The 25,581-nt window shown below is 36.5% G+C and overlaps 2 protein-coding genes across 3 annotated transcripts in view; one reads left to right on the plus strand and one right to left on the minus strand.

Annotated features, from left to right (window-relative positions):
- On the minus strand, positions 1-16,844 carry cdc37l1 (cell division cycle 37-like 1). Of its 2 annotated transcripts, XR_008804361.1 has the most exons (8): positions 16,584-16,844; positions 13,131-13,400; positions 7,803-7,899; positions 7,595-7,710; positions 7,361-7,483; positions 6,075-6,248; positions 2,362-2,433; positions 1-934 (listed from the first exon to the last, which is right to left on the minus strand). XR_008804361.1 is itself a non-coding variant. In XM_056238955.1 (7 exons), the coding sequence occupies exons 1-7, from the start codon at positions 16,659-16,661 to the stop codon at positions 821-823; spliced, it is 972 nt and encodes a 323-aa protein (XP_056094930.1). In that variant the 5' UTR covers positions 16,662-16,844; the 3' UTR covers positions 2-820. The 2 variants fall into 2 exon arrangements, 1 of the variants encoding a protein (XP_056094930.1); XM_056238955.1 differs by lacking the exon at positions 2,362-2,433 and having other exon boundaries at positions 2-934.
- Positions 16,845-19,063: 2,219 nt separating this feature from the next.
- The window catches only part of exd3 (exonuclease 3'-5' domain containing 3), a 49,968-nt gene continuing 43,450 nt past the window's right edge, over positions 19,064-25,581 (plus strand). The window contains exons 1-2 of the mRNA XM_056238965.1: positions 19,064-19,140; positions 22,350-22,419. Of these exons, the coding sequence (XP_056094940.1) occupies positions 22,395-22,419 (25 nt within the window). The 5' untranslated portion in view covers positions 19,064-19,140; positions 22,350-22,394. The remainder of the gene's footprint in view (positions 19,141-22,349; positions 22,420-25,581) is intronic.

The following is a 25,581-nucleotide window of genomic DNA, read 5'->3' on the forward strand; positions in this document are numbered from 1 at the left end:
TATGTTCCACAGAAGAAAATAAATCATACAGGTTAGGAACGACATGAGGGAGAGAAAATAATGACAGAATCTAAAACCTCAAGACGAAATATCGCTTGGACGTTTGCCATTTTTTTTGCTTTTGATATCAAATCAAACTTTACATTTTGACAACAGTAAATGTGAATCTCTTTCATTAAAACTGTAGGTAACAACAACATTGCATTGCTGGTTTTCACGCCGTACAGTTGGAACTGCAAATGAATTTTTGCCAAGGTCTCACTCCCAGCACGACTGTAAAGTGGGCGTTCCTGTCCCGCCTCAGTGTCGTTCCTCTATCTGCAGGAAGCCACTGTTATCTGCCGCGTTCATGCACACACGACACATGAAACACTTCCCAGATAGCAGCTGGAGTTCAACGTGCAGTGGACCTTATAGATTACAATCCAAAGGTGGAGATATGAAACAAAAAGTTCAAACACAAAGAAAACAGCAAAAGGCTTCTCAAATAGCACTGATCTTGTTGACTTAAAACCAATTTATGACAAAAAAGGTTCAAACTATGCGGAAATATTTGAGGTTTCCCTTTGCGCTCCTGCTTGTACCTCTTTCCTAAACTTTTTTTCAAACTGCTAAAACAGATTGACGAAAAGTGAGCAACAGAAATGTAACAAAATACAGTTTCCTGTCTTCTTTTAAAATACTTTCTCTATTAAACAAATATAAAGTGCAGCACACATTCAGGCACGGATACAAAAGAAAAGTCTTTGAGCACTGCAGCCCTTGTTCTTCCCGTCCTCCGACCCAAAGCCGTTTTCCTACTGAAGGTTTGTCTTCACTGCTAGGTCTCCATCATCCTCCACTCGTCTGTTTCTGAACTCTCCTCTTTGGAGGCTCGTGGTATATTCGTCCAAACTCCTGCCTCCAAGCAGCGCTTCACGTGGTATTCTGCCACCTGTGACAATTGAGAAAGAGGATATTAATAAACGGCTGACGACTGTGACTTGCAGCATATAAACTTAAGCTTATAAAACAGTCATAACTTAATATTTTTAAACTTAAAGGATATTGTATCTGATCAGTAACGTCTCTTTAATGAGTGAATGTTACCATGTTTTTACAATGCTATTGCTATATTTAACCCCTTTTTATTCATAAAACAGATAAATTCTTAAATTTACAAGAACTACAGCAAAAACCAGTGTGCTGCAAGAAAATATAGATTTTATTAATATTTATGTATATTTCAATATATATCAATAATTATTTTTATCATTATATGAAGTTTATAAGAATATATAACATGAGAATTACCAGTATGAACTCCATTGAATTTAATAAAATTCCTTCTAACAAAACAACATCAATGTTACTCTGAAATGTTTTCAAACAGAATCTACCACTTTTAAATGGCATAAACTTTTATTTCCAGATGAAAGAAAAAAGGGGACAGTCTTCAGTGTCACATGATCCTTCAGAAATCGTTCTAATATGCGGATTTGCTGCTCAAGAAACATTTCCTATTATTATTATTATCGATGTTATTGTGGAAACCACTAATTTTTTATAAAGGATTATTTGATAAATAGAAAGTTTAAAAGAACTCTTAAATGAAAAGAAGCTACGTGTTTGGTGGGTCAAGCGGTTCTGGAACGAAATGAGGGTGAATAAATGACATTGAATATTTGTGTGATCTCTTCCTTAAACTGCAGTGTTTTAATCTGCACATCCATGTTGATGCAGATCTGCAGCGCAGGAAGAGGGATTATAGGTCAGAGGAAGGAAACACTGCAGATTAAAGCAGTTATGCAACTCTTCCCCTGTCCTTTGACTCATTGACTTAGCAGCATGTGTGTGTGATGTTGAAAGTGGAGCAAGTGTTCAAGAACCTGAAAAAGCTAAAGCTGTACCATAACATTTGTGGGGTTAGGATCCAAGAATCAGTTCTTTTTCACAATCAGCGGCATCACAACAGCACTACTAGAGCCACAAATCTCTTCTCCAACAGTAATAAAATAATAATTCAGGGAACTGTAATCATCAAGACGAATCATAGGATTTTGAAGTGCATGTTTGACAGGTTATGATGTTCTACAGCATCAAGTGCTGTTCACACCAAAAACGATATCTATAACTATATTCGCTTCCTCACCAACACATGATATCGTCCAGTTTCGTCGTCTGCCACTTTAAATGCTGGAGCTCGTTAAAGCAGGATGGATTCTGATTGGCTGTCAATGTTTTTAATGTTCTTCAGCATTTGAAAGTGATTCCAACAGTATCGTTCCTCTGCCGTTTTATCGTTATAGTTGTGGTGTGAACGATCTTTATCGCTATAGTTCTGGTCCTTGGTGTGAACGGGCCTTCGTGCTGCGGCGTTACCTGTGGGTTCATGTTGCTCAGCACATTCTGAAGAACCTGCATATCTTGCATCTGGATGCATGTTTACAGCTCCTGCAAAGTCAACATTTGACTCGTTTTATAGATTGCTACTAGCGACACTACTATTTAAAAGTTGGGAAAGAATTTATTTAATTCTGCAAGGACGCAATTCAATTGATCAAAAGTGACAGTAAAGACTTGCATTGTTCAGAAAAAAAGAAGCTTTTTTTAACCTTCTATAAGCCGGAAAAGTAAATGTATTTCCACAAAGATATGAAGTCAAGCAGCACAACTGTTTTCAACATTGATAATAATCAGAAAGGTTTCTTGAGCATCAAATCATCATATTACAAAGATTTCTGAAGGATCATGTGACACTGAAGACTGGAGTGATCAGGGCTTGACATTAACTTTTTGAGGCACTTGTCCTTCGGACAAGTAAATTTATGTTTCTCTTGTCCATGCACAAAAGTCACTTGTCCGGGTAAAGATTTATAATTTTATCTAGGGCAGCACGATTTGGGGAAAATGTCATATTGCGATTATTGAGTTCAATATTGCGGTTGTGATATGCGATTGCGATATAATAAACAAATGGTTTCATGAGTCAACTTGTTTGGTTCTAAACCAAATGCACACACAGATTAGTGATAATTCTGAAATTAGCAATAACAACTAAATGATTGATAACACCTATAATGATCAATAAGCCATTGATGTCTGGATAAAAATTAACTGTCTAACAGGTAGGACATATACAGAAATTGAATAAAGTTATCAAACAGTCTGGGCTGCATAAATTATAAATTATATATAGACTACTACTTATTGAAGCTACACAAGTTCTTTAGTCAAGAGCAGTGAGTAATTTTCTCTGTTCCCTTTGTTCTTTCAGTAACTTTACTGACAGAACGCTTTATTGGTAGCTGGCCCTTTAAGAGCAGCCGCTGTGGACAGAGACGCGGATATCACACGCGCCTCATTCTCTCACGAGTCACAACTCTTTATGTCCATCATAAGACTGTTCTTATGTTATGAAGATACTCGACAAATGACATTTTGGCTTAATTGTGTGTGTTGTTGATGTTCGTTCAAGCGCGAAAGAGAACTTCTGGCGCGCGGTCTGTGCATGCGCATTATACTGGCGCGCGTCTTTCTGTGAGTCACATTCAGGACATTCACAGGCAGCGCGAAAAAATGTGTTCGTTTCAAATCGGTAAAATTAAATCTGTAAAATAGACGTAACGAGTGGCACATAACGTGAAGTAACATGGCATTTTATTTTGTTTGAAATTTAACTTGTCTGGTCGGACAAGTTTTTTGTCTTCTACTTTTCTCTTCTACTTGTCCTACAAAAATCCACTTGTCCCGGACAAGCGGACAAGCCTTAATGTCGAGCCCTGCTGGAGTGATGATGCTAAAAATTCAGCTTTGATCACAGGAATAAATGACATTTTAACGATTATTTTAAATTGTAATAATATTTCACAATATTAGTGTCTTTACTGTATTATTGATCAACATTGAAATCGTTCACAAGAGTATATATTGTCAAGATGTGTCCGAACCAGCTGCGAATTATGTGTGAATTAAGTGTGACGGTACATTTTGTCATCAGTCTATTTTCAATGCATTCACGCCCACAGTGAAATCTCACTGGTTCAAAATGGTTCTCTACATAACTATATATATCAACCATGAAACATGTTCTGATTCACCGTGCTTCATGCTGTCATTGAGGCCAAAACACATCATTATATTACAGCACATACAACTAACAGATTCAATTATCATTCCCAGTGGCGTAACTTTGTTGTAAAAAGTGTGTGGCAGTTTCTAATACAACGCTATATCTGATATGTAGCCTAATAACAATTGCATAAAAATAACATTACGATGTCCAGAAATCAATTTCAAAAGTACATTGATTTTACTTTATCGAAATAGAAGTCATGTTTAATGTGTAAGTTTCATCCTTACAACTACTAGAATACAGTATTAATATTACTAGTCCTGACTCCTGAGATTCTTCACGTCAGTGAATAAATATACACCGATCCGCAATAAACGTTTGTGTGCTGTAAAGGTCTGGCGGCCCAACTTTTGTCAAGCGTGTCAGAGAGGTTTGTGTTCTAATCCACCCTCGAATAGTTTATTCATTTTTTTCACATTAAAACCAAAGATGTTTGGTTTTCAAAATCAAGATGATTTCAAAATCAACACATTCCAGCGCCAGATCGCCTCTAATTTAACACAAACAAACAAAATGAATACTCTGCAGGTCCGTAGCCAGCCTATTGAAAGGGGGGGTTCTTTTTTTCAAAAAGTGGACATTTTTGCAGTTTTTTTCCTCCTTTTGTATTTAATTATGAGGTTCAAATACTTAATTTTGGTGACCTTTTATGCACTAATTTGTGCTGGATTAGCTTGTCTGCTGGTTAATGAGCACGCTTTTTGATGCACCTAAAATAGTTTATTATTATAACGTTTATATGGCTATTATATTGTAGTCTATTGAGTGGATAAAATATAGAAATCCTTTTAATAAAAAAAAGAAAAATAAATACATATACAGTATATATATATATACAGTATATATATATATATATATATATATATATATATATATATATATATATATATATATATATATAACTCCTCCCCCAGGTGAGAAGGATATTACCCCTCTAGGGGGGTCCGGAGGCATGCTCCCCCGTGAGAAATTTTTTAATATTCCATATTTTAAAGCATCAATCTGATGCATTTTGAGATGCATTTTTTGCCATCTATCTATAAAATAGTTTATTGAGCCTTTTCATTTAACAGTTTTAAATGTCAGTTACTGTGCGCGTGAAGAATGATAGTGCTCTCCTGTGTTCTAACAAAGGAACATGGTTAAGATACAGCAATGCAGTCCAGCAATATAGTCATTTTATGCGAAACCATAGAGCTTTATCTACAGATCAAGTATAGCCTAATAATAGCAACAGTGAATCATCTTGGAGGGAGTTTCATCATGTTGACTGTCGTAACCGAACGCAACGCGCTGTTTGAACGCTGAATGGAGAATGAATGACAGACAGCCGCAGCAGACGGAAACGTTTGCGTGAACTTGAATTTAATAACTTAAAAGTTAATTTGATTGTTTTTGTCGATTGATTTCATAAATCAGATTTATTACTTGTCCTAAACTACAACGAGTAAGATCATTCCCCGGAATCGATTCCAACCATTGCATTTTGAACCTTTGGAATCGACTTTCAATTCCCAACGCCTCGGAATCGATTCTTTTTGGACTCGATCCCCAGCCCTATCATTCAGATGCGATGCTTCTTCACAGTTGGTTTGAAAAGTGTATTGCGAGAACTCTCTCTGAACTGCACGCGCGGCGCACACACACACACGCGTCCAGCTACACAATAATCATATTAATTTGAAACAGCAACCAAGAATATTTGTCACAAGCATTGATTAAAACAATGATGACAATAATCACATAAATATATATATTTTTTTTTAAACGACTTAAATTCTGGACCTTTGGCAGTGAGGGGGGTTCGTTCGAACCACCCGAACCCCCCCTGCCTACGGGCTTGCTCTGCTAGTCAACTGGAGATGTTTGATTTGTATACGGTACATCCGTGCCCCGAGATGTTTCAAAAAGTGGTGGGGACAATGTCCCTCCTGCAAATTACGCGTATGATCATTCCTACCGGTGGCAAAGACTCCAAAACCTCCTTGGGGTCGAGGCGACAGCCTGGCGGTGTGTTTTGGTGCACCGCCTCGTTTGGAGTTCCTCCTCTTGATTTCATGGTACACTCTTTCACTCTCTGCTTGAAGGCTTTGAGTTCTGTGTGAAAGACATCCAAGTATCCCTCCTGCCCAGCCTTTAAAAAAAGAGCAAAGCAAGATTAAAATTGATTCAAAGAGCATTCAAAGTTTTCACTTTCAGTGAAAAAATCATGCGAGTTCAATCACATGACATGGATGAATGTGTGATTATGAACTTCATCTGTCCTCAGGCTGTCAGTTATGTCATGTCTCTCTCTAGTGGTCACTGACATTATTGCATAACACTCAGGCCCTGTTTACACCTGGTATTAAGATGCGTTTTGCTCGATCGGATCACAAGTGGACGAGGCTAAATTCAGGTGTAAATGGGGTTTAAAACGTTTTGAGCTTGTCCATTTTTGACCACTTCCAGAGGTGGTTGAAAACGCATTTGACCGGCTTGCTTTCGTAGTGTGAACACTCATGTGGTCGAATGCGTTCGAACAGCCACAAAAGACCGTCTTCTCTCCGCCCACTGACCTAATGCGTAAACATTACGGGAGGTGCGCTAGCCAGACGGGAGTTAAACTTTGTCGGCTGAAGACTCAAGTTTGGTTTAGAGATGAAAAACAAACCAAGCACAATGTTCTCTCACCATTCCTGATTTCTAACACACACTCACAGTGTTCGGCGTGATCTTGCGGCTGTCAGAGCAGAAACTAAAGCTGCTCTCCGTGTTTTTCTGTCATCTACGGTCGCAATCATTATTCAATTCACTGAAATTATTTTAAAATGTAATTTATTCCTTTGATTAAGGCTGAATATTCAGCATCATTACTCCAAATCATCATATCAGAATGATTTCTGAAGGATCATGTGACACTGAAGACTGGAGTAATGATGCTGAAAATTCAGCTTTGATCACAGGAATAAATTACAGTTTACAATGTATTCAAAGAGAACACACTTCTTTTAAACTGTACAAATATTTCACATTATTGCAGTTTTAAATGTATTTTTGATCAAATAAATGTAGCCTTGAAGAGCATAAGAGACTTCTTTCAAAAACATTAAGAAATCTTAATTATTCCTCAATCCACATCCTTGTGGACTTTATTACTGCACCTCTCTGGTTGAATAACTTGTGTACAGTAAGAGATGTGTAATGTCTTGTGTAAAACCGGTTGAAGGTGATGTCGCAGCGCTGCGGTGCAGACGTGAGTCTCACTTTGGCTTTCTGAAAGAACTGACGGAAGCAGCCTCGCGGGTCTTGCTGTGTGTTGCGCGCCATTTCCAGAATAAACTGAATGACGACAGCCTGATGAGCCACCTGCTCCATTAAGGCCTCTTTCTGCAATCAGTATCAGAGGCAGGTCATGTGATGCGAGTGCACAGATTACATACAACAAACTACAGAAACAGTACAGGTAGAATATTATTTAGAGAATGAAAGAGGACCCACTTGCTCTGCCTGCAGACGAAAGCACCACAGGATCAGGTAATTGGCCGTTTCTTCACAGATGAGATGGTGGTACTCTGCTAGAAAGCGCTGACTATCATCCCACCTCCTCAACATACCTGTCCAATCAGAAGAAGCGACAACCTCCATTAGGATCAACAGTCTGCATTATTAATAAGCATTCGAATCAAACACAAACCCCATAACTTACCAAAATGTTTCAAGAGTTCTTCATTGCGCTGGTTGAAGCCCAAGTTCTTATCATGATCAGATTCATTAGGCCAAGACTGAGACATGTTTATGATACTCTAGGAAAAAACGAGAAAAGGGGCATCAGCAATCTACACACTAACACTTAATGTGTTCAATTCAGATTTTGTGCAAGCACACAAAACAAATGGGCAATAACATCCATTTTTGTATCAAATGGATCATTAATTATATTCCTCCTATTGCATTCGGGTCCGTTTTTGAGGTACATAAAAATATTTGGTAAAGCTTTACAATAAGGTTTTATTTGATAACATATTTAATGCATTAATTAACATGGAAAAACAATGAGCAATATATTTTTACAGCGCTTATTAACCTTCGTTAAGGTTAGTTAATAATACATTTCATGTTCATGTTAGTTCACAGTACATGAGCTAGTGTTAACAGATACATAGATTCATACACCGTCGGTGTATGAATGAGTGAGTGAATGGGTGAATGTGAGGCAATATGTAAAGCGCTTTGGTGGACATTGGGTCTGTGAAAGCGCTATATAAATGCAGTCCATTTACCATTTACCATACAACTTTTGACCTTTAAAATGTTTTGCTGTTGAAATATTGTTCATTGTTAGTTAACTAATGTAGTTAACTTGTGTTAACAAATGACACCTTATTGTAAAGTGTAAAAAAAAAAGAAAAGAAAAGCAAAATTTCTCCAAAAGTCCAGGTTTTAGTATGTTAAGCAAACAAGCTAAGAATACTATCAAAATATACACAAAATTTATTTAAGATTTTTTAAAAAGGTATTTAAGAGATATAACCATTTGAAGAATAAATTGAACATTGTAACACCTATTGTGTTCTGGGTCAATTTTGACCCAAGTATTAACTGACACTTTCCCATATCGCAAACGCAGTTTTAGGACAGAATTTTCCTGGTAAACATGAATATGCACGCACAAAGACACTTCAAACAGACAACAGATGTAAGTGGGAACAGCTGTTGGATTCCTGTAGCTCAAACAATATTCCTGTACCTCACACAGTACAGCGTTGGCGCTTGCAACGCCAAGGTCATGGGTTCGATTCCCAGGGAAAGCAAGAACTGATAAGAATGTAAAAATGTGTACCTTGGAATGCAATGTAAGTCGCTTTGGATAAAAGCATCTGCCAAATGCATAAATGTAATGTAAATAAAACTGGCAAACTATACCAAATAAAATACAGCAAAAGTTAAAAGACCAAATAGTCAGGGCTCATCAAATAGGACTGCCAATTTAAATATTCAGGCGCTTGAAGACGTGAAATTGAAGTGAATTCGGTACTCGCAAAGCACCTCAAGCGCCCAGAAAGCAGCTTCTCAGACTACGCGCAAATACTGATTTAAGTTCTCTTTCATGCCTTCTTGCACTTGAACAAATTCACACAAAATTGTCAAAATGCCTGTCTTGTAGAGTATCCTCATACACACAGTTGGTTAAGTCTGAACGTAACTGTGTAAATGTGTGAACGTAAACAGTTGAGAAATAAAATGCATGTGTAACACTATATTTGTCTTAACCCTCTGATGGTCTTCGGGGTCTATTGGACCCCAAATGACTTTTGCTCAAATTAAAAAAAATGTTCTCTTTGTCCAAATGGTTTGAAACTTTCTACGGCTCTCAACACTTTCTAGATCTACAAAAAAAAAAAAAAAATTGAATGATATCTGTTTTTATGTTGGCGTGACAAAAATAGTCACACTCGTGGTCTTCAGGGTCTATTGGACCCCGCAATCAAAATAGACAAAATAACATCATCAAAATCAGAAACAACGTAGAACACATAGACAGAAATAAAGTGGCACACTTCCAACAATGCAAAAAACATCCACAATCCAAAATTATCATGCTCACCACAGGCGCACACACACACACATATAGAGGAATACATTTATACAGGAATACATACAGACTATAAAAACTGTTCTCTTATCATTTGTAAAATAAAATAATCTAAAATGCAGAACCACCAGAAAAATAAATTGGTAACACTTAGACGCATTGAAAATGTGCGCACACACACATACACACACACAAACACACAGGAATACATTTGTAAGGCTATAAAAAAAGTCTTATAATTTGTCAAATAAAATCATACAAAATGAAGAACCACCACAAAAATAAATTGGTGACACTGACACATCGACAATGTACACACACACACCCAACAACAACAACAGTGAAGTGCCAAAACTGCTCCAACCCTGTCTGCAGAAGTCATGTGGTTTACCATGCATAGTGTTTTTTCAGTACAAAAAATGCTAAATTTTGACAAAGTATTTTTTTTTTTTTATAATTGTGATTTTATAATATTTAGATATGAATCCAACTGAATCCAACTTCAGAAACTATATATTTCCGTAATTCAAATAGCAAATAGCATATAATGGAGCTCTATAGCCATCTAGTGGTTAAAGTGATTTATTAAAAATTTTAACCTGTATTTTCCAAAAAATGGGCAAAAATCTTACATTAAACCTTGTAAAATTATCCATGGTATCCCCAGGAATGAAAGTTAGAAATCTGGGTCTTTTATAAAGTTTATTTACCATAAAATGCTGTTTTTTTTGTAAAAATCCTATTAAATTAAATATTTATTTATTTATAGAAAAAAAAAATCATAAATCCTCCAAAAACTGCACAAATGTTGAGTAAAAACATTAATAAACAGTGTAAAATTATATCTGTAAAAAAATATATATATTGTTCGGTTACAAAATTAAATGTTGTTGTCTGGGGTCCAATAGACCCCGAAGACCACGAGTGTGATTTTTTTTTGAAGACCATCAGAGGGTTAAAGTGACAGCAGCCTAATATAACAGTCAAACAACAAAGGACTCACAGAGTATGCTTCAGTGAAGACTATGATATACTTTAAATATATATAAATAACAACATAATATGCTCTTAATGACAAATGCGGGACAGTTAATTAATGTGTTCATGACCTCAAGGCTAGATTATTGTAAGCTCGTATGGGTGGTTGCCCTGCACGCTTAATAAACAAACTCCAGCTGGTCCAAAACGCAGCAGCTCGAGTTCTAACCAGAACCAGGAAGTATGACCATATTCGCCCGGTTCTGTCAACACTGGACTGGCTCCCTATTAAACATAGTATACATTTAAAAAATCCTGCTAATTACTTACAAAGCACTAAATGTTTTAACTCCTCAGTTCTTGAGCGAGCGCTTAACACATTATATTCCTTCACGTCTATTGCGATCTCAAAATTCTGGCTAGTTGATAATACCTAGAATATTAAAATCAACTGCCTTTTCCTATTTAGCACGCTAATATTAGTCTCTCTGTTTATCCCGAGGTTACCGTAGTCAGCCGTATCCAGATCAGATGGTGGACCTGCACCTAGACACGGCCTCAACGCAGCCCTGTATGTCAGCAGAGATCCTGTCAACTAGTCAATCCCCTGTGAAGGCCTCGTCGACACAACATCTGTCGGCACAGATCCTCAGCAAAGACCACAAGAACCAGACAGGTCCTCTGCACAGATCTATGACCAGCTTCGTCTCCATACGGGCGTGATGAATCTGATCTTCAAGCAAAAGGAACTGGATGAATATTTGAATGCTACCGATCCAAAATCTGATTCTGACTCGTGATGCATCCTGAACCATAATCATACACCGTTCGTTCGTCGACCAGAGGATAACTGGCCCCCGACTGAGCCCGGTTTCTCCCAAGGATTTTTCTCTCCATCCCGTCACCTGATGGAGTTTGGGTTCCTTCCCACTGTCGTCTCTGGCTTGCTTATTCAGCAATATTACTGATCTGACGCGGTTGTATGAGAACTGAACTGAGCCGGATGATGACATCACTGTTTTCTACAGAGCTGCTTTATAGATGAAATGAACTAATTTAATAATTGACGATCTTTACAATGGAACTGAATCAACACTGAAATATCTTCAGCTGAACAGTGACACTATTTTCTTTTAGAGCTGCTGTTGCATTATTGAATCATTTCCTGTTATCACTGTGAAGCTGCTTTGAAACAATCTGTATTGTATAAATGCACAATATAAGTAAAGGTGACTTGACTTATGCTGTGCTATTTTACATTTGATTACTTTATTCAATTTATTCAAATTCTGTCCTGAAAACCAATGTTAGACCAAAAAATCCTGAAAAGCACTGTTTATTTAATTTTTATGTTGATTCTGGTGTATTTATTTGTACAATTGCTCATAATTTCACAACTTGTTCCTATTTTATTACTGACTGTTTACTTTAATAATATTTGAAATTTATATTAGTTAGGCTAGTAGTTTTTGCTGTGGTATAAAAATTGTAATCAAGAATTGAAATTTCATCTGAAATTTGGTGTCATAACCTTAAAGTCAAACACAATAAAAACCATATCTATATTAATTTATTTATATATTCCTTTGTTTATGGTGGGGCCAGTAAAAATGTTCAGTCTAATAAATAAAAGGAAAATTTCACCGCTGCTACGTATTGATGAACCATTGCAGAATGAAAAAGGATTCATTTAACTAGATATTTTTCATCATAAAAGTGGATTTGTGGGGGTATATCCACAAACGGAGTATAAAGAAGTCCATTACTGCAGGTACAACACCACCATAACTAGTCATTTTTAAACTAGGGAAGTATATAAACGTATATTAAAAAAAACTATTGAAATGCAACCTTAGCAGCTCACTGGAGTGGAAGATTATTAGTGAATAACGATGCCTGTTGTCACACAATCATTATAGTATGACGTCAAAAGACTGTATGGGCTACTTTTTTTGCCAATGTGAAGCTCGACCCCATCATTTTAAGGAAAGGCCAAGATATTCAGCATAATGTTTTATTGTTTGGTGTATACAAGTATTATTACACATGGTTAAAAAAAATTTACTTTATAAACAGCATTTATTTGAAATGGAAATCTGTTGTAACATTATAAATGTCTATCACTTTTCATCAATTTAAAGTGTCCTTGATGAATTAAAGCAGTGGTTTTCAAACCTGTCCTGGATGACCCCCAACACTGCACGTTTTCTTTGTCTCCCTAATCAAACACACCTGATTCAACTCATCGGCTCATTATCTCATGGGTTAATGAGCTGATGAGTTGAATCAGGTGTGTTTGATTAGGGAGACAAAGAAAACGACGACGACGACTGCTGTGCGTTTTATTTTTAGACTAAAGAGTTAAGTGCTGAGATAACAGCAGCCCTGAACTGTATCATACAATGCAGAAATAAGCATGACATGAACACTGAACGACTCTTCTAGAGTGTTGATATAAGATACCTTGTCAAACACATCTCGGCTGGCCTCAGGACACAGAGTGGGGCTTCTTCCCAGCATCCTCTCCTTATGTCTCCACTCCTGTTCGGTCTGTGAGAGCTCAGCGGAGGAGGCCAGGGCTCGTGCGCGCTCCTGCTCCACAGACTCCGAGCTGTGGAGCTCCAGACCGCAGAGCTGGTCCTGTGCTTCTGCCAGCTGCCACTGGGACGCGATGGACGCCTCCAAACAGCGCTGCTGACTCTGGCACAGAGACGCCATGCTCTCCGCACTGGGCTGTGGCGGGACACAGAGATAACGCCCACTGATCATTACAGTCTGCATGGAAAATTCAGATATTCATAAAGAACATTGCTCTGTTTTTGCAACAGATCCAGTCCTCAAATGGCAGCGACATTACAAAGCTAGCAGCACTGAACTTTTAACCATCAGGGTTGCTATTCTTTTTGGACACAAAATCCCCTTGAATTTTCCAGAAAAGTTTAACATGTATATCTATACACTACCATTTAGAAGTTTGGGGTCAGTAATATTTTTAAAATAAATGTAATCATCGATCACACACTAAATTGATCAAAAGGAACAGTAAACATTTATATTATTGCAAAAGAGTTCTATTTCAAAAATATTGATCTTTTGATCTTTTCTATTAGTCAAAAAAATCCTTTGTGCATCTTGTTTTCCATAAAAATATGAACGGCCATTTTTAACATTTATAATAATAATAATCATAAATGTTTCTTGAGCATCAAATCATCCTATCAGAATGATTTCTGAAGGATCATGTGACACTGAAGAGTAATGATGCTGAAAATACAACTTTGATCACAGGAATAAATTACATTTTATAATAATAGAAAAAAACGGCTATTATACAATATTATTTCACAATATTATTGTTTTTTACTGTATTTATTTTATCAAATAAATGCAGCCTTTGTAAATGTAAGAGGTTTCTTATATATACAATATATAATTTTCTTTAAAGACTGCAGGGTCAGATTTATATTTATATGGCAAGCAACAATCTTTCGAATTATAAGATTAAAAAAAAAACAGTTAGTATACAAAAATGTCTTCAGCAAGAAGCTCAACAAAAAGAGTGATGTTAGTACATTTGTTTGCAAGGAAGTTTTACTTTACATACGTACTTGTAAAGAGCAATATTTAGCCAAAAACAATATAGGCTTAATTATTTTACACATTTACATGACTTTTTCATTTTAAAGGGGTCATGGACTGCATTTAAAAAAAAATGTGAGGTCCACTTATAATGTTATCAAGATTTTTATATCAAAAAACATCCTGATTTAGAAAAAATAAGCTATTTTCTATCCTGTTTTTGACTCTCTTTCAAACTCTCCATGTTGATGGGCATGTCGCACACAAGACTTGGAAGTGAACGCCGACTGCTATGATTGAGTAACAGTTTTGCATATTAAAATAATTTTTACACGTGTGATAAGATTTTTCAACATTGGATGTTTTTCAACATTGGATAAGACTGTTACATAGTTGAAACATTTATGCATTTTACATATGCTTTATAAGTCCTGGTTGTGGCAAATAAAGTTAAAGTACTTACAACAGTTGCAATTGACAAAAGATAACTTACGGTGTTTTGTGTAAACCAATTATGAATGAATGTACAATTGTTTGTCACAATGCTTTGCTGTTCTTATAGGCTATTCAGTTCTTCCTTTGCAAATTAAGTGAAAAACATACATTGTCCTTTGCAGTGTTGTGCTTTTAAATCAAATGAAATGTGTTGTAATGTCGTGCTGATGACAAAACAGAGGGGTCGCTCGCTGAAGCTTTTATTCACGATTACAGCGATTGGCTTCGATCAAAACAATAACAAAAGCAGCGTTCTTACACATTAACCACATAAACGGCGAAAAAAAAAAAAAAAAACAGCAAATCACAACTATTTAGGATGACTGCGACGCTACAGTATAAATATTCAGTACATATCAAACGATCTGTATCAGACAAAGCAATATTGACACAAGATAAAAACATTGTTACTCACACTTGTGTGTTGCGATATTATTACTGTCGGATCCAGTGTAGTCGTCACGGCATCATCTTTTATTTTCAGTCTCTGCGAAAAGTCTGCTTTTGTCTCGTTTAAAAAACGAATCCGCAGTAAAATGAAGCAAACAGTGCCTTACTGACACGAACAGACTAAAACCTGGTTCAAAATAAAGTTCATCCATGCTTTCTTAATGTTAGGATCACAAGGATGGCAATGCAAAGACTGTGCTTTTCCACATCTTGTAATCCTCAGAAGATCCTCTATCATTTTGTTGCTGGAGTAATCAATCCTGTGTTTGTCTCGTATTTACTTCTACACGACACGTGTGAATCGTGGGCGGCGCTAAAGAGGCAATGGAGTAAAAGTAGGTGTCGATCTTCTGTAGAGGCGGTCTTTCGTCTCACTATGATGTAATAATGTGACAAAATCTGAAACGAGTTGTTTTCTGAGCTTGGTTTCAATAAAAGCGGTTTTTGAACTAATGAGGAGGTTTTGAGTTCGGAAACTTACAGGATATTTGTATAGCACAATGACCTCTTGCTTGTTGAAAGATCAAATAAAATTCTATTTCTCAATTCACGACCCCTTTAAATCAGATATTTCATAAGGTTGGTGCCGTGGTAGTTATATGTTTTTCCCAATGCATTTGTCAAACTGTAAAAAGAACAGCATAACACTGTACTTCCAATTAAAATCATCCAAAGTGGATTGAATAAGCCCTTTTATCTCCCAAAAATGACTTGCATTATTGAGTTTGATTTAAAATAGGGCCAAGTTGTTTTTATGTGAACTCTATGTTATGCACTTGCAATGTAGTTACTACAGTAATAAATAACACAACTGTGAGCCATCAAAGTAGTAGGGGAATTGTAATGGATCTAATAATAAAGCACTCGTTATCCTCAGCTGTCAGAACAAGCTTATCAACACGAGGCCGAAGACACAGGCTCATGATCTCATGTCAAAGATCCTCACAGTTAATAAACCTATCGGAGATGCCTGTCTAGACCGGTGTGATTGCGATGCCCAAAAAAATGCTGTGGTGACCAGATTTCTGAAATAGAAACCAAAATATCGCTGAAATCTCATTTGTTATTACTGCTGTATGTTGGTCGGGCTTTTTTGCAATGTATTTTCCGGGTGTATTAAGACATTTCCGGGGACAGAACAACAAAACCCGGGACTGTCCCCGGAAAACGGGCACGTATTGAGATACAGCCTTTCCCTTCTCATCCTGCGGAAACTTTTACTGCAGCCTCTAACGTTAGTAATCCAGCTAACGCGAACTAACGACGACTTTACAGCCCATTTCCGCACGGTTTCAAGTGTAAACATAGAGAGACAGCAGCCTCGTGTTGATTTAAAGCACAATGAAAAGGCCTCGGGTAATAAGTGAAGCCCTGGTGAACTTTCTCGGGTACCTCGTGTGGGTGTGTGCGGGGCATGTTTTCCTTTCGGTCCTGTTCAGTGTGGAACACGCCGCCTCCAAACCACTCCATACCGCTGCTTAAACTCTGTCCTGGAGCCGCGGGACGTGTTCTGCTGCTTATAGAGCTTATTACCCGAAAAGCACACGCAATTCGGTGGGATGTAAGCGACCAGAGAGAGTTATTTTCAGTCTATAACATTAGCAGTCCTCTCTGTACCTCTTTTTAGCTCGTTATGACAACTTCCGTGCGCTGACGCGATCACTCGTCACGTGACGCTACACTCTAATCACATGATACAGCCCAGAAAATAATAATTTCAAAGAATATTATTAACACTTTATTTATTTTTATTAGCATTATTTTTATTTATTTATAAATGTTATTTGTTTATTTGTTTATTTATTTTATTTATGCATATGAGTCTATTTAAGCACATAATACACAAATGGTGGATATACTACTGGATATTTAATTTGTTGTTTTCATATGCATTCCCTACTTGAGTTCGTAGATAAATAAATACAAATATTTATTGCAATATACAACAACATATTTTCATATTACATTATATTATATTATTATTTATTTTTCTGTTATTATATATATCATTATCAGAGAATAGTATTATTATCCTGAGTGGGATTTTTGAAATTATGATCTTTAACTGTTACTTGACAAATTTATATTTATTGTTTTTATAAATGAAATCAAGCTGTACATCTAAAGACTGGTTTCTTTAAACTTATTTTTGAAATGTGTTGATATGTTATATTGAAGACTGCTTTACCACACCTGTTACTCGTCAACAGATAGCGGCACAAATTATGCTCATAATTTAAATATGATTACATCTACTCTGACGTACACTTCAAGCAGCTCTATTTACGGTCACATACAAATAATAAACATGACAATAATCTAACATGTAGTGTAAAAATATTAAACAAATATAGACTACAACAAATAGGAAAAGAAAATATACAGTGTAATTTATAAAATGATAGTACAAGTAAAAAGAAAGAAAAGAAAGAAAGAAAATAATATAAAATGAAAAAAGAACAGGTATGAGATCATCATATAAAAAGCATACAAGCTTCACATAGACCTAGTGCGTTTTGCTTTACTATTTTTCAACCCAAGTAACTCAATATCATTTTTCATATCTATCTGAAATAACAATAAATCAGGGTTTCCTTTCGCCCTTGTTTGTTCATATGGTATTCCCCACAATAAAAAACAGATTAACAAGAAAGGCCACAATTGGTGGTAATCTTTGTTTATTAAAATTACAAAATAGATCTTTTTCAGAAAAGTAAACTTTCATCCCTAAGCATTTAAGAAAACGCTTCCAAATACACATTTCTTTAGGAAACAACCATGCATATTTCCAGTCAATGCAAGTGTATAATGCCAGTATGTTTTAGAAGATATTGGGTATTTATTCTCTTAGTAACTTCCTAATAAAGTAATTATTCCATCTTCTATCAGTAGGCCTAATAGTAACTCCTTCAATTGCAACATCAGGTCCTAGACTCGCAGTCTCCTTATTCACATTTCCTTTAAACAGACATTTTAAACCGGATGGTATTACACTATATATTCTTTAGGGATTATTGGAATATACATTTGAAGAAATTCTAGGTATACAGGTGCCCGTTTTTATTAAATAACTGTTTAACAAATATAATGCCATTATCAACCCATTTTTGAAGAAAAAAAAAACTAAGTTTTATGTTTAAACGTTATACCTGTTATTCCAAATTATACATTTGTAGCACCTGCCTGTGAACATGACTTAATCTAACTGGAATCTTACTGAATTCAAAGTTGCATTGCAACAGAAAAGCAACCCCACCCATCTTTTCAAAAATTAGATTAGGAATTAAATACCTAATTTTATTTTCGTATTGAAAGAAATGCTTAATCCATCTATTCTTTCAAGCAGCTCCCACAACTCAAGATGGTGACGTCACAGTGTATTATTTTGAGAATTAATCGCATAATAGTGTATAAAATATTAAGTATGTTGAGATTTAATTGCATAATACTAGCTATATGTTCACAGTCAAAGTTTATACTATTTATATATATATTTTTTGGTTTGTGTAATTTTATTTTTCTACTTACATTATTTTATATATGTTCTCCAACAACTTAAATGCGTATAGAAACAAATTCATAAGTAAATAAGTAATTAATCAGCTCCATGGTGATCAAGGGCGCCAGTAGTGGGCACTCGTGCAACGTAAACAATGACGCACATCCGAGTCCACAAAAGAGGGAAGTTTGAAGGGCATACAAATTTGGAGTGGGACGCAGCTTTTATTTGCCCTTCAAAACTATTACCGTTGCAGATATTATTTTAGGTCGCATAATTATGGCACTCTGACACTGGTTTTGCACCAAGTATTTCCAATATTACTATTCACGTGTCACATCATCAAATGTCTATAATAAACCTCCCCCGCATTTAATGGTTCCGCACGGATATATGGAAAGATTTATCCAACATACAGTTTCCTCTGTGGTTGACATCAACATTATTTAAGTAAGTTGAATATTCACAATTAACACTGACTCAGTCAAAACACGTAGATATATTTTTCTCGTTTTTAACGCCAGCAGTTGTCAAGTTGTTTATGCCTCGTGGAAAATATCTATGGGAAAAGTGTACTCATGTTTTTCATGCTAGCACGTTGATATTAGCCACTTCAGTTCTGAAGTTCATATTTTGTGATGCTGCCGAGTTACAACGTCAACAAATGTTTTTTTGAGTCTACTGACTGTTCTCGTTTCAAAATATATACATTAATACATATTTTTAATGACGTATTGGGACACTTTTTAAAGTTTATGTGAAAGAGGCTTCAGATTCAATTCTTTTCAAGTTAAAAAAAATCTTCACTGGTTGGTCTTTGCCCTATATATTTTAGATATATATCTGGGGTAAAACATCATACAACATTTGTATTTATCGAAAATGTGTGCTGACGCTATCCTGTTTAATGGAAGTGATATTGATAAAGGCGTTTGTAATAATTATTCTCAATTCAGTTGGTTTAAAGAACACATCGCAATATGGCATAACAATGTCATGCAAGTTGTAAAAACTACAACACATCTGGTAAAAAAAGAAAAGAAAAAGAAGAAGCATCTTTATGTAAAGAGAAGTCATTGTCAGAGAAGGAGCGTGACATCGCGGCGGTTTGATCGGTGTAGTTGAGCGCGTCCTGATGCGGCTGGTCGCGTGGCTCTATTGTTCGCGTCACTCACGCGTTTATTCGAACAATAACAGAGCAAACTCCCATAAAGCCAATCATATGACACTTCACACCACAGACATATGTCTATGCTTCATATACCACTGATCTATTATACAGATTAATAACGCTTCCACGCGTTCCTTCTGTCACTGTGTCACGTGAAAAACATGTCATCTGAAAAGAACTGCTCGCATGTGAATAATAGTAGTAAACGTATCTTTAAAGGAATAAACAAGAAGATATATTAACTAAATTAATAAAATGTTTAAATACTTAAGTTATATTTTAAAATATATTTTGTTATACTGTTGGCATACAATTAAGCACATTCTTCACAATTTTGTATTACTGTAAGTGACACTCAAGCACATATTATATAGGCTAGGTATATAACATTTGATCTACATGATTTAAATGCATGTATACCATTTACTTTGCTTGCATTTCAAATTATTATTATTTTTTTTAGTTTTTTTACTAAAGAGAGTCTACAATTGTGTGTATATTGGAAAAATATGATTCATTGTCTTGAAAATAATGTGACGGTTAAATAATAAATAGTTAAATAATTATAGTGTTAAATGTGAACCGGACATGTTCTCGATGATTTTTGTGATATTCATCAGACATTGCTGCGTCGATTACTTACAAATTGTAATCGGTTACTGCTTTCAAATTACATGACAAAAATTGTAGTTCGTAAAATAATTACATAAATTTGAAGGTAATATAATCAGACTATTTTTTTTAATTACTTTTAGATTACGTTTGACCTAACAATATTACAATATTACTAATAATATTGTACCATATTCATATAAAAAAAAAACAAAGAGAAAGAAAATATATCCATTCTTTATCAACAACATTAGGTGCATTAAATATCACATTGCATCAGGGTTTCCCAGACGGGGGTTCGAGAGATTAATGAAAAGCTATTAAGCAATTAAATCTTAAAAATGTAAAATTAAAATGAATAGTTTTAAAATAAAAACAATCAAAATAAAATGCTTACTAAAGTTTGTTTTTTTATTGTTTACCTGCATGTCATGTGACCATTAAACGACATCAGAGAACATTGAATTAACTTTATTTATTATTATTAATATTATTATTGACTTGACTTATTAACTTTAACTCTCAGGGGTTTTCAATTAAATATATTAGGACAAAGAGGTTCAGCTGACAAAAAAAGTTGGGGAATTTCTGCATTGCATCTAAAGAGCTTCTGAACGTATATAAGCAGACTTTTATAGAAAGGAAAAAGGTTTTAGACACACACGGAGAATCAACGAATTATGAATAATTTACTCCCACTTTAAGAATAACATGTAATCAATAGAAAAGTAACTAGTCTGATTACGAGTATTTGAAAAAGTAATATAATCTAATTACAAGTACTTAATTTTTAGAGTCTGATTACGTAATCCATATTACATGTAATACTTACTCGGCACTGGATTCCGATTTATGTAAAACCAAATAGGATGTATTTTAAAAGGTGAAAAATGAAGGTGAAGCTGGTTCTTAACCATCCAAATTACATAGACTTGAGGAAAAAGTGACTTTCTAGTGACAGCTTCATATTGCATCTATAGGTGGCCTCCATAGTATTCGTAAATCTGCTTTAGTCAGAGAATATGAGCAACCCCTGCTGCAACAGTGAGATCAACAGGCTAATGCCTTGATATGGCGTGAGCCGCGTGTGTCCACTAGATGTCAGTGAAGACCAGAGGAGGTGTGTGTTGGCGTCGGGACCGTGAGGTTTGGAGTTCAGTGCCAGGAGCTTCCCCTGAGACTGCTGAGAGAAACAGTCCAGACTCCAGACCAAAGAAGCCAAACATCCTCAGCCTGTAAAGCCCGTCGCCTGGCCAGCTGGCACACTGCCTTCTCTAGCGCTGCTGTTCCCACAGGGAGAGAGAGCAAGCAAACGTGTGTGTGTGTGTGCGAGACACTCAAACATGTACATGTGGGTACTGACACCTGAGGCACTTGTTCACATGTTGCTCAACACGAGTCAATAACTGTTACGTTAACCCTGTTGTAAGTTTCCCCTTGTTATCTGAAGGTAAATCTCACCCCTGAAGCATTGCAAATACAATAGGGAAGGAGTGATATATAACACTCTTTTTTTGTGTGTGTGTTGTTGACTTGAGAGAAACTGCATGAGAATGTGTGAGAACAATATTAAGACCAGCTGCCAAACTGCACATTTTTAGGGACTGCTACATGGGGGAAATCATTTGTTTGAGGTCATTAGCAGATCCTGCAATAACTGAGAGACAAAACTTGGCATTCTGAAGTCATGTCTTTTATTTTTTCAGTTATAAACCGGTGATGAATGTTAATAAAGTCCACCAGGCAGACGAATAATGCAATGTTGGACATGTTAGAGTCTCCTAAGCATGTTCAAGCCTGTTAACCAGATCTGTGTTGGGAATCAGTTTTTCTATGCACTTTACAGTCATAACAATCCCTGTTTTCTTTTGCACAGGGTGTGTAAGCGCGGCGCCCAGACAGCGCCACCAGGTGTACGAGAATGAGCCTGGGAGGACAACCAAGAGGTGAGCCTCGGTTGACCCGTGGACTCTTTTAATTAGCATTGTGTGCTAAAGCTAGCATGGATATTACTGATCATTCCTAGGAATACAAACTTCTCACTGTATGTAGTTAAGTCAATATGAAAACAAATAGGCATGCGAAATAAATCTGTCTCGTATATTGGTTTAGAGGCCGCTACTTGAGTTTTATACACTACCTTTCAAAAGTTTGGGGTCTGTCAGATTCTGTTTGTTTTGATTATATATTAGTCCTGCAATTCAGCAAGGATGTAATAAATTGATCAAAAGTGGAGAGATTTAATGATATTTCAAATAAGTGAAACTTTTTATTCATCAAAGAATCACTAGAACTGTTTTCAACATTGATAATAATAATATATGTTTCTTCAGCGTATTAGAGTGATTTCTGAAGGATCATGTGACACTGAAGACTGGAGTAATGATGCTGGAAATTCAGCTTTGATCACTGGAATAAATTACAGTTTAAAATATATGAAAATAGAAAACAGTTATTTTAAATTGTAATGATATTTCGCAATATTACTGTTTTTACTGCATTTAAATAATCGCAGCCTTGAAAGAGACTTCTTTCAAAAACAAAATCTTTTTTAAACAGTAGTGAAATTATACTGTACATTATAATGTTGTGATGCTTAAGCTCACTTGTGTATGTAAAACAATTCATTTTAGTTTTTAGGTGTTTTTTTAATTTATTTAGACAAAATAGGAGAGAATTTTAATATTGGCCATTTAGCAGTTGTTGGCCATAACATGAAAATAATTATCGATTATATAAGTATATAGGTAATATAAGTGTTATATAATATATTTTCTGTGCATCCCCAAAATTGAAATGTTCTTAATATTTGTTCCTTTGTCTTATGTGAACAATTCTTTGGTGCATGTCATTTCAAATGAGAAAATTTTTAATTTAAAATAATAATTTGTTCCATCTCTGAAACAACTTTCCTCTTCGGCTGATATCAAACCCTCGTATTTTTCATCCGCTCATCGAGTCCAGTCAATTACCAACTGCCTAGCAACCATGCTGAACACCCTAGCAACGACCTTAGGAAAGGCTTACGCCTGTGACACACCAAGCCGACGTCAAAGAACTAGCGGCGACGAATGCTGACTGTGTTGTCGCCTCTCGTCGGCTGCGTCTCGGCCAAAAAGCTGTGCTTGAACACCAAATAGACTAAAGTCGACTGTCAACTAGCACGTGTGTTCTGTGCCTGCGTGTAAGTGAATATCTGTCTATATCAGCAGGTATCAGTAGTCTATGTTTGTCATTCAAAAAGAGGAACCTAAACTAGGACTCCAGATAAACAAAGCAGTGCTTGCTTACCATTTTCAATATTAATCATGCTGATCACTTTCTTCATTCCAGCCGGCTCATGTTATAATGAAAATATTTGTGTAATCGAATGCTCGGGTAAGATTACGCTTAATTCTCGTGCACTGACTCCTTTGCTAAACTGAACAGCCAATCAGAGTTCTCGCTCTCACCGGCGGCCCAACGCAGACTCAACATGCTGATTCGAACGGTGCAAACACAGAAAAAACTAAGCCCACCGATGCTCAAAAACGGCCCGACAGCCGACCGTCTGGGCAAGGCCGGTCAACTTCAACATCGTGCCGGCGAGTTTTGCACATACAAAAAAAAAGTGCTAATCTAATGGATAAAGAGCTTGCAGTGTAGTTCACTCCACAAGTGGAAGTCATAGATGATATTGACTTCTGTAAGTAAATACCTGTCTCCTTCAATAACATTCTCACTTTTCAAACTTCCCATTGACTAGCTGCATAGTCTACATTCCTTAATGTCCTTCCGGCCCACTTTCCTCCCATGCGTGTATGTGTGTGTGTGTGTATGTTAATGCCTGTAAAAGAATGAGGTTAGGGTGGAGTAGAGACAAACACCAGAGGATATCATGTGTTTGTGATATATGCGTGCGTCACACCAATCACGGAAGCTTTACTTATGGGAAAAGACTATCCTATGTAATGTTTAAGACAACCCATGAAGTATTGCGGGCAAATAGGATGATCTCCGTGCAGGACTGTGTGTGTGTGTGTGTGTGTGTGTGTGTGTAGTGGTGCTAAGAGTGGACGGAGAAAAGCCCTTTGCACCACTTTCCCAGGCTGTCGGTCAGGAAGGTTGGGTTTTTTACACCGTGACCACCGTGTTGCCCTTTCCGGGGGAAATCCGAGACAACCACGAAGAAGGGGGGCCGGTCGGGGGGGGACAGGAAAACCGGCCCTGGGAAGAAGGAGAGGCGAGGAGAAGAAAGGTGTTGGCCACACAGCATGAGAGAGAGGCAGTTGCTTTCAGGGCTTCTCAAAGGACCATATACCTCCCCTCCGTTACCCCATTGTCACCGGCCGCTCCTGTCCCGCTCCCCCTTCCTCCTCAAAACTGGCTCATCTTCTCACAGTTTTGTGGCCTGGAATCACTGCCCCAAAATACAAAGCCCCAACACCTCTCACACAACAATAGACTCCTCCTTTCTCTCCCTGTTACGCGTATTAAATGTTAATTTTCTGACCCTTTTTTGCTCAATTCAAATGCGGTGTGAAGTATCCACATGTAACAATAGCTGACTGGGAAAAAGGAGTCAAGGAGTGCATTACAAAGGAAGTAAAATAGTAAAGCCTGTATCCTGGATTCAAGGGGGAAAAGTTAGGGAAGTCTTACGGTGGTGGGCATTAAACCGTGCATTAAACCATGTTAAAACATGAAAACAAAATTCTGTTTACTTTCTTTAATAAGCATTCAAATTGGTGTCGCACTCTTTTGTCTTTCGTTTTATGGGACTTTTGCGAACTCTCCCTTCCAACCACCTGTCATATAGACAGCGCTGTTCACGATCCAGTCAAGTTTTACTGGTCGAATATCCTGAAATCTGTCATGTTGCAGAAATGAAGTGGGTTGCGATTATGACCGCGGTTTCATTTGGACTCGTGCGTATTTATGAATTCAAATATGTTTTGATGAAAGATTTAGAATAATGAAATCAGTTTATGTTGGAAAAGGAATGAACACACTGTAGTAAAATCATCAGTTGGCACTGTGGTGGTGCCCATATGGGAAAAACATGTTCGAGTCCAGCCTGCAACATGGCCACTTTTTATTAAACCGTTAAAGTAGAGAGTGACAGGAGA

Source organism: Rhinichthys klamathensis, unplaced genomic scaffold, assembly GCF_029890125.1.
Source record: "Rhinichthys klamathensis goyatoka isolate OS25496 unplaced genomic scaffold, OSU_Roscu_1.1 h1tg000549l_1, whole genome shotgun sequence".
NCBI classification, from domain to species: domain Eukaryota; kingdom Metazoa; phylum Chordata; class Actinopteri; order Cypriniformes; family Leuciscidae; genus Rhinichthys; species Rhinichthys klamathensis.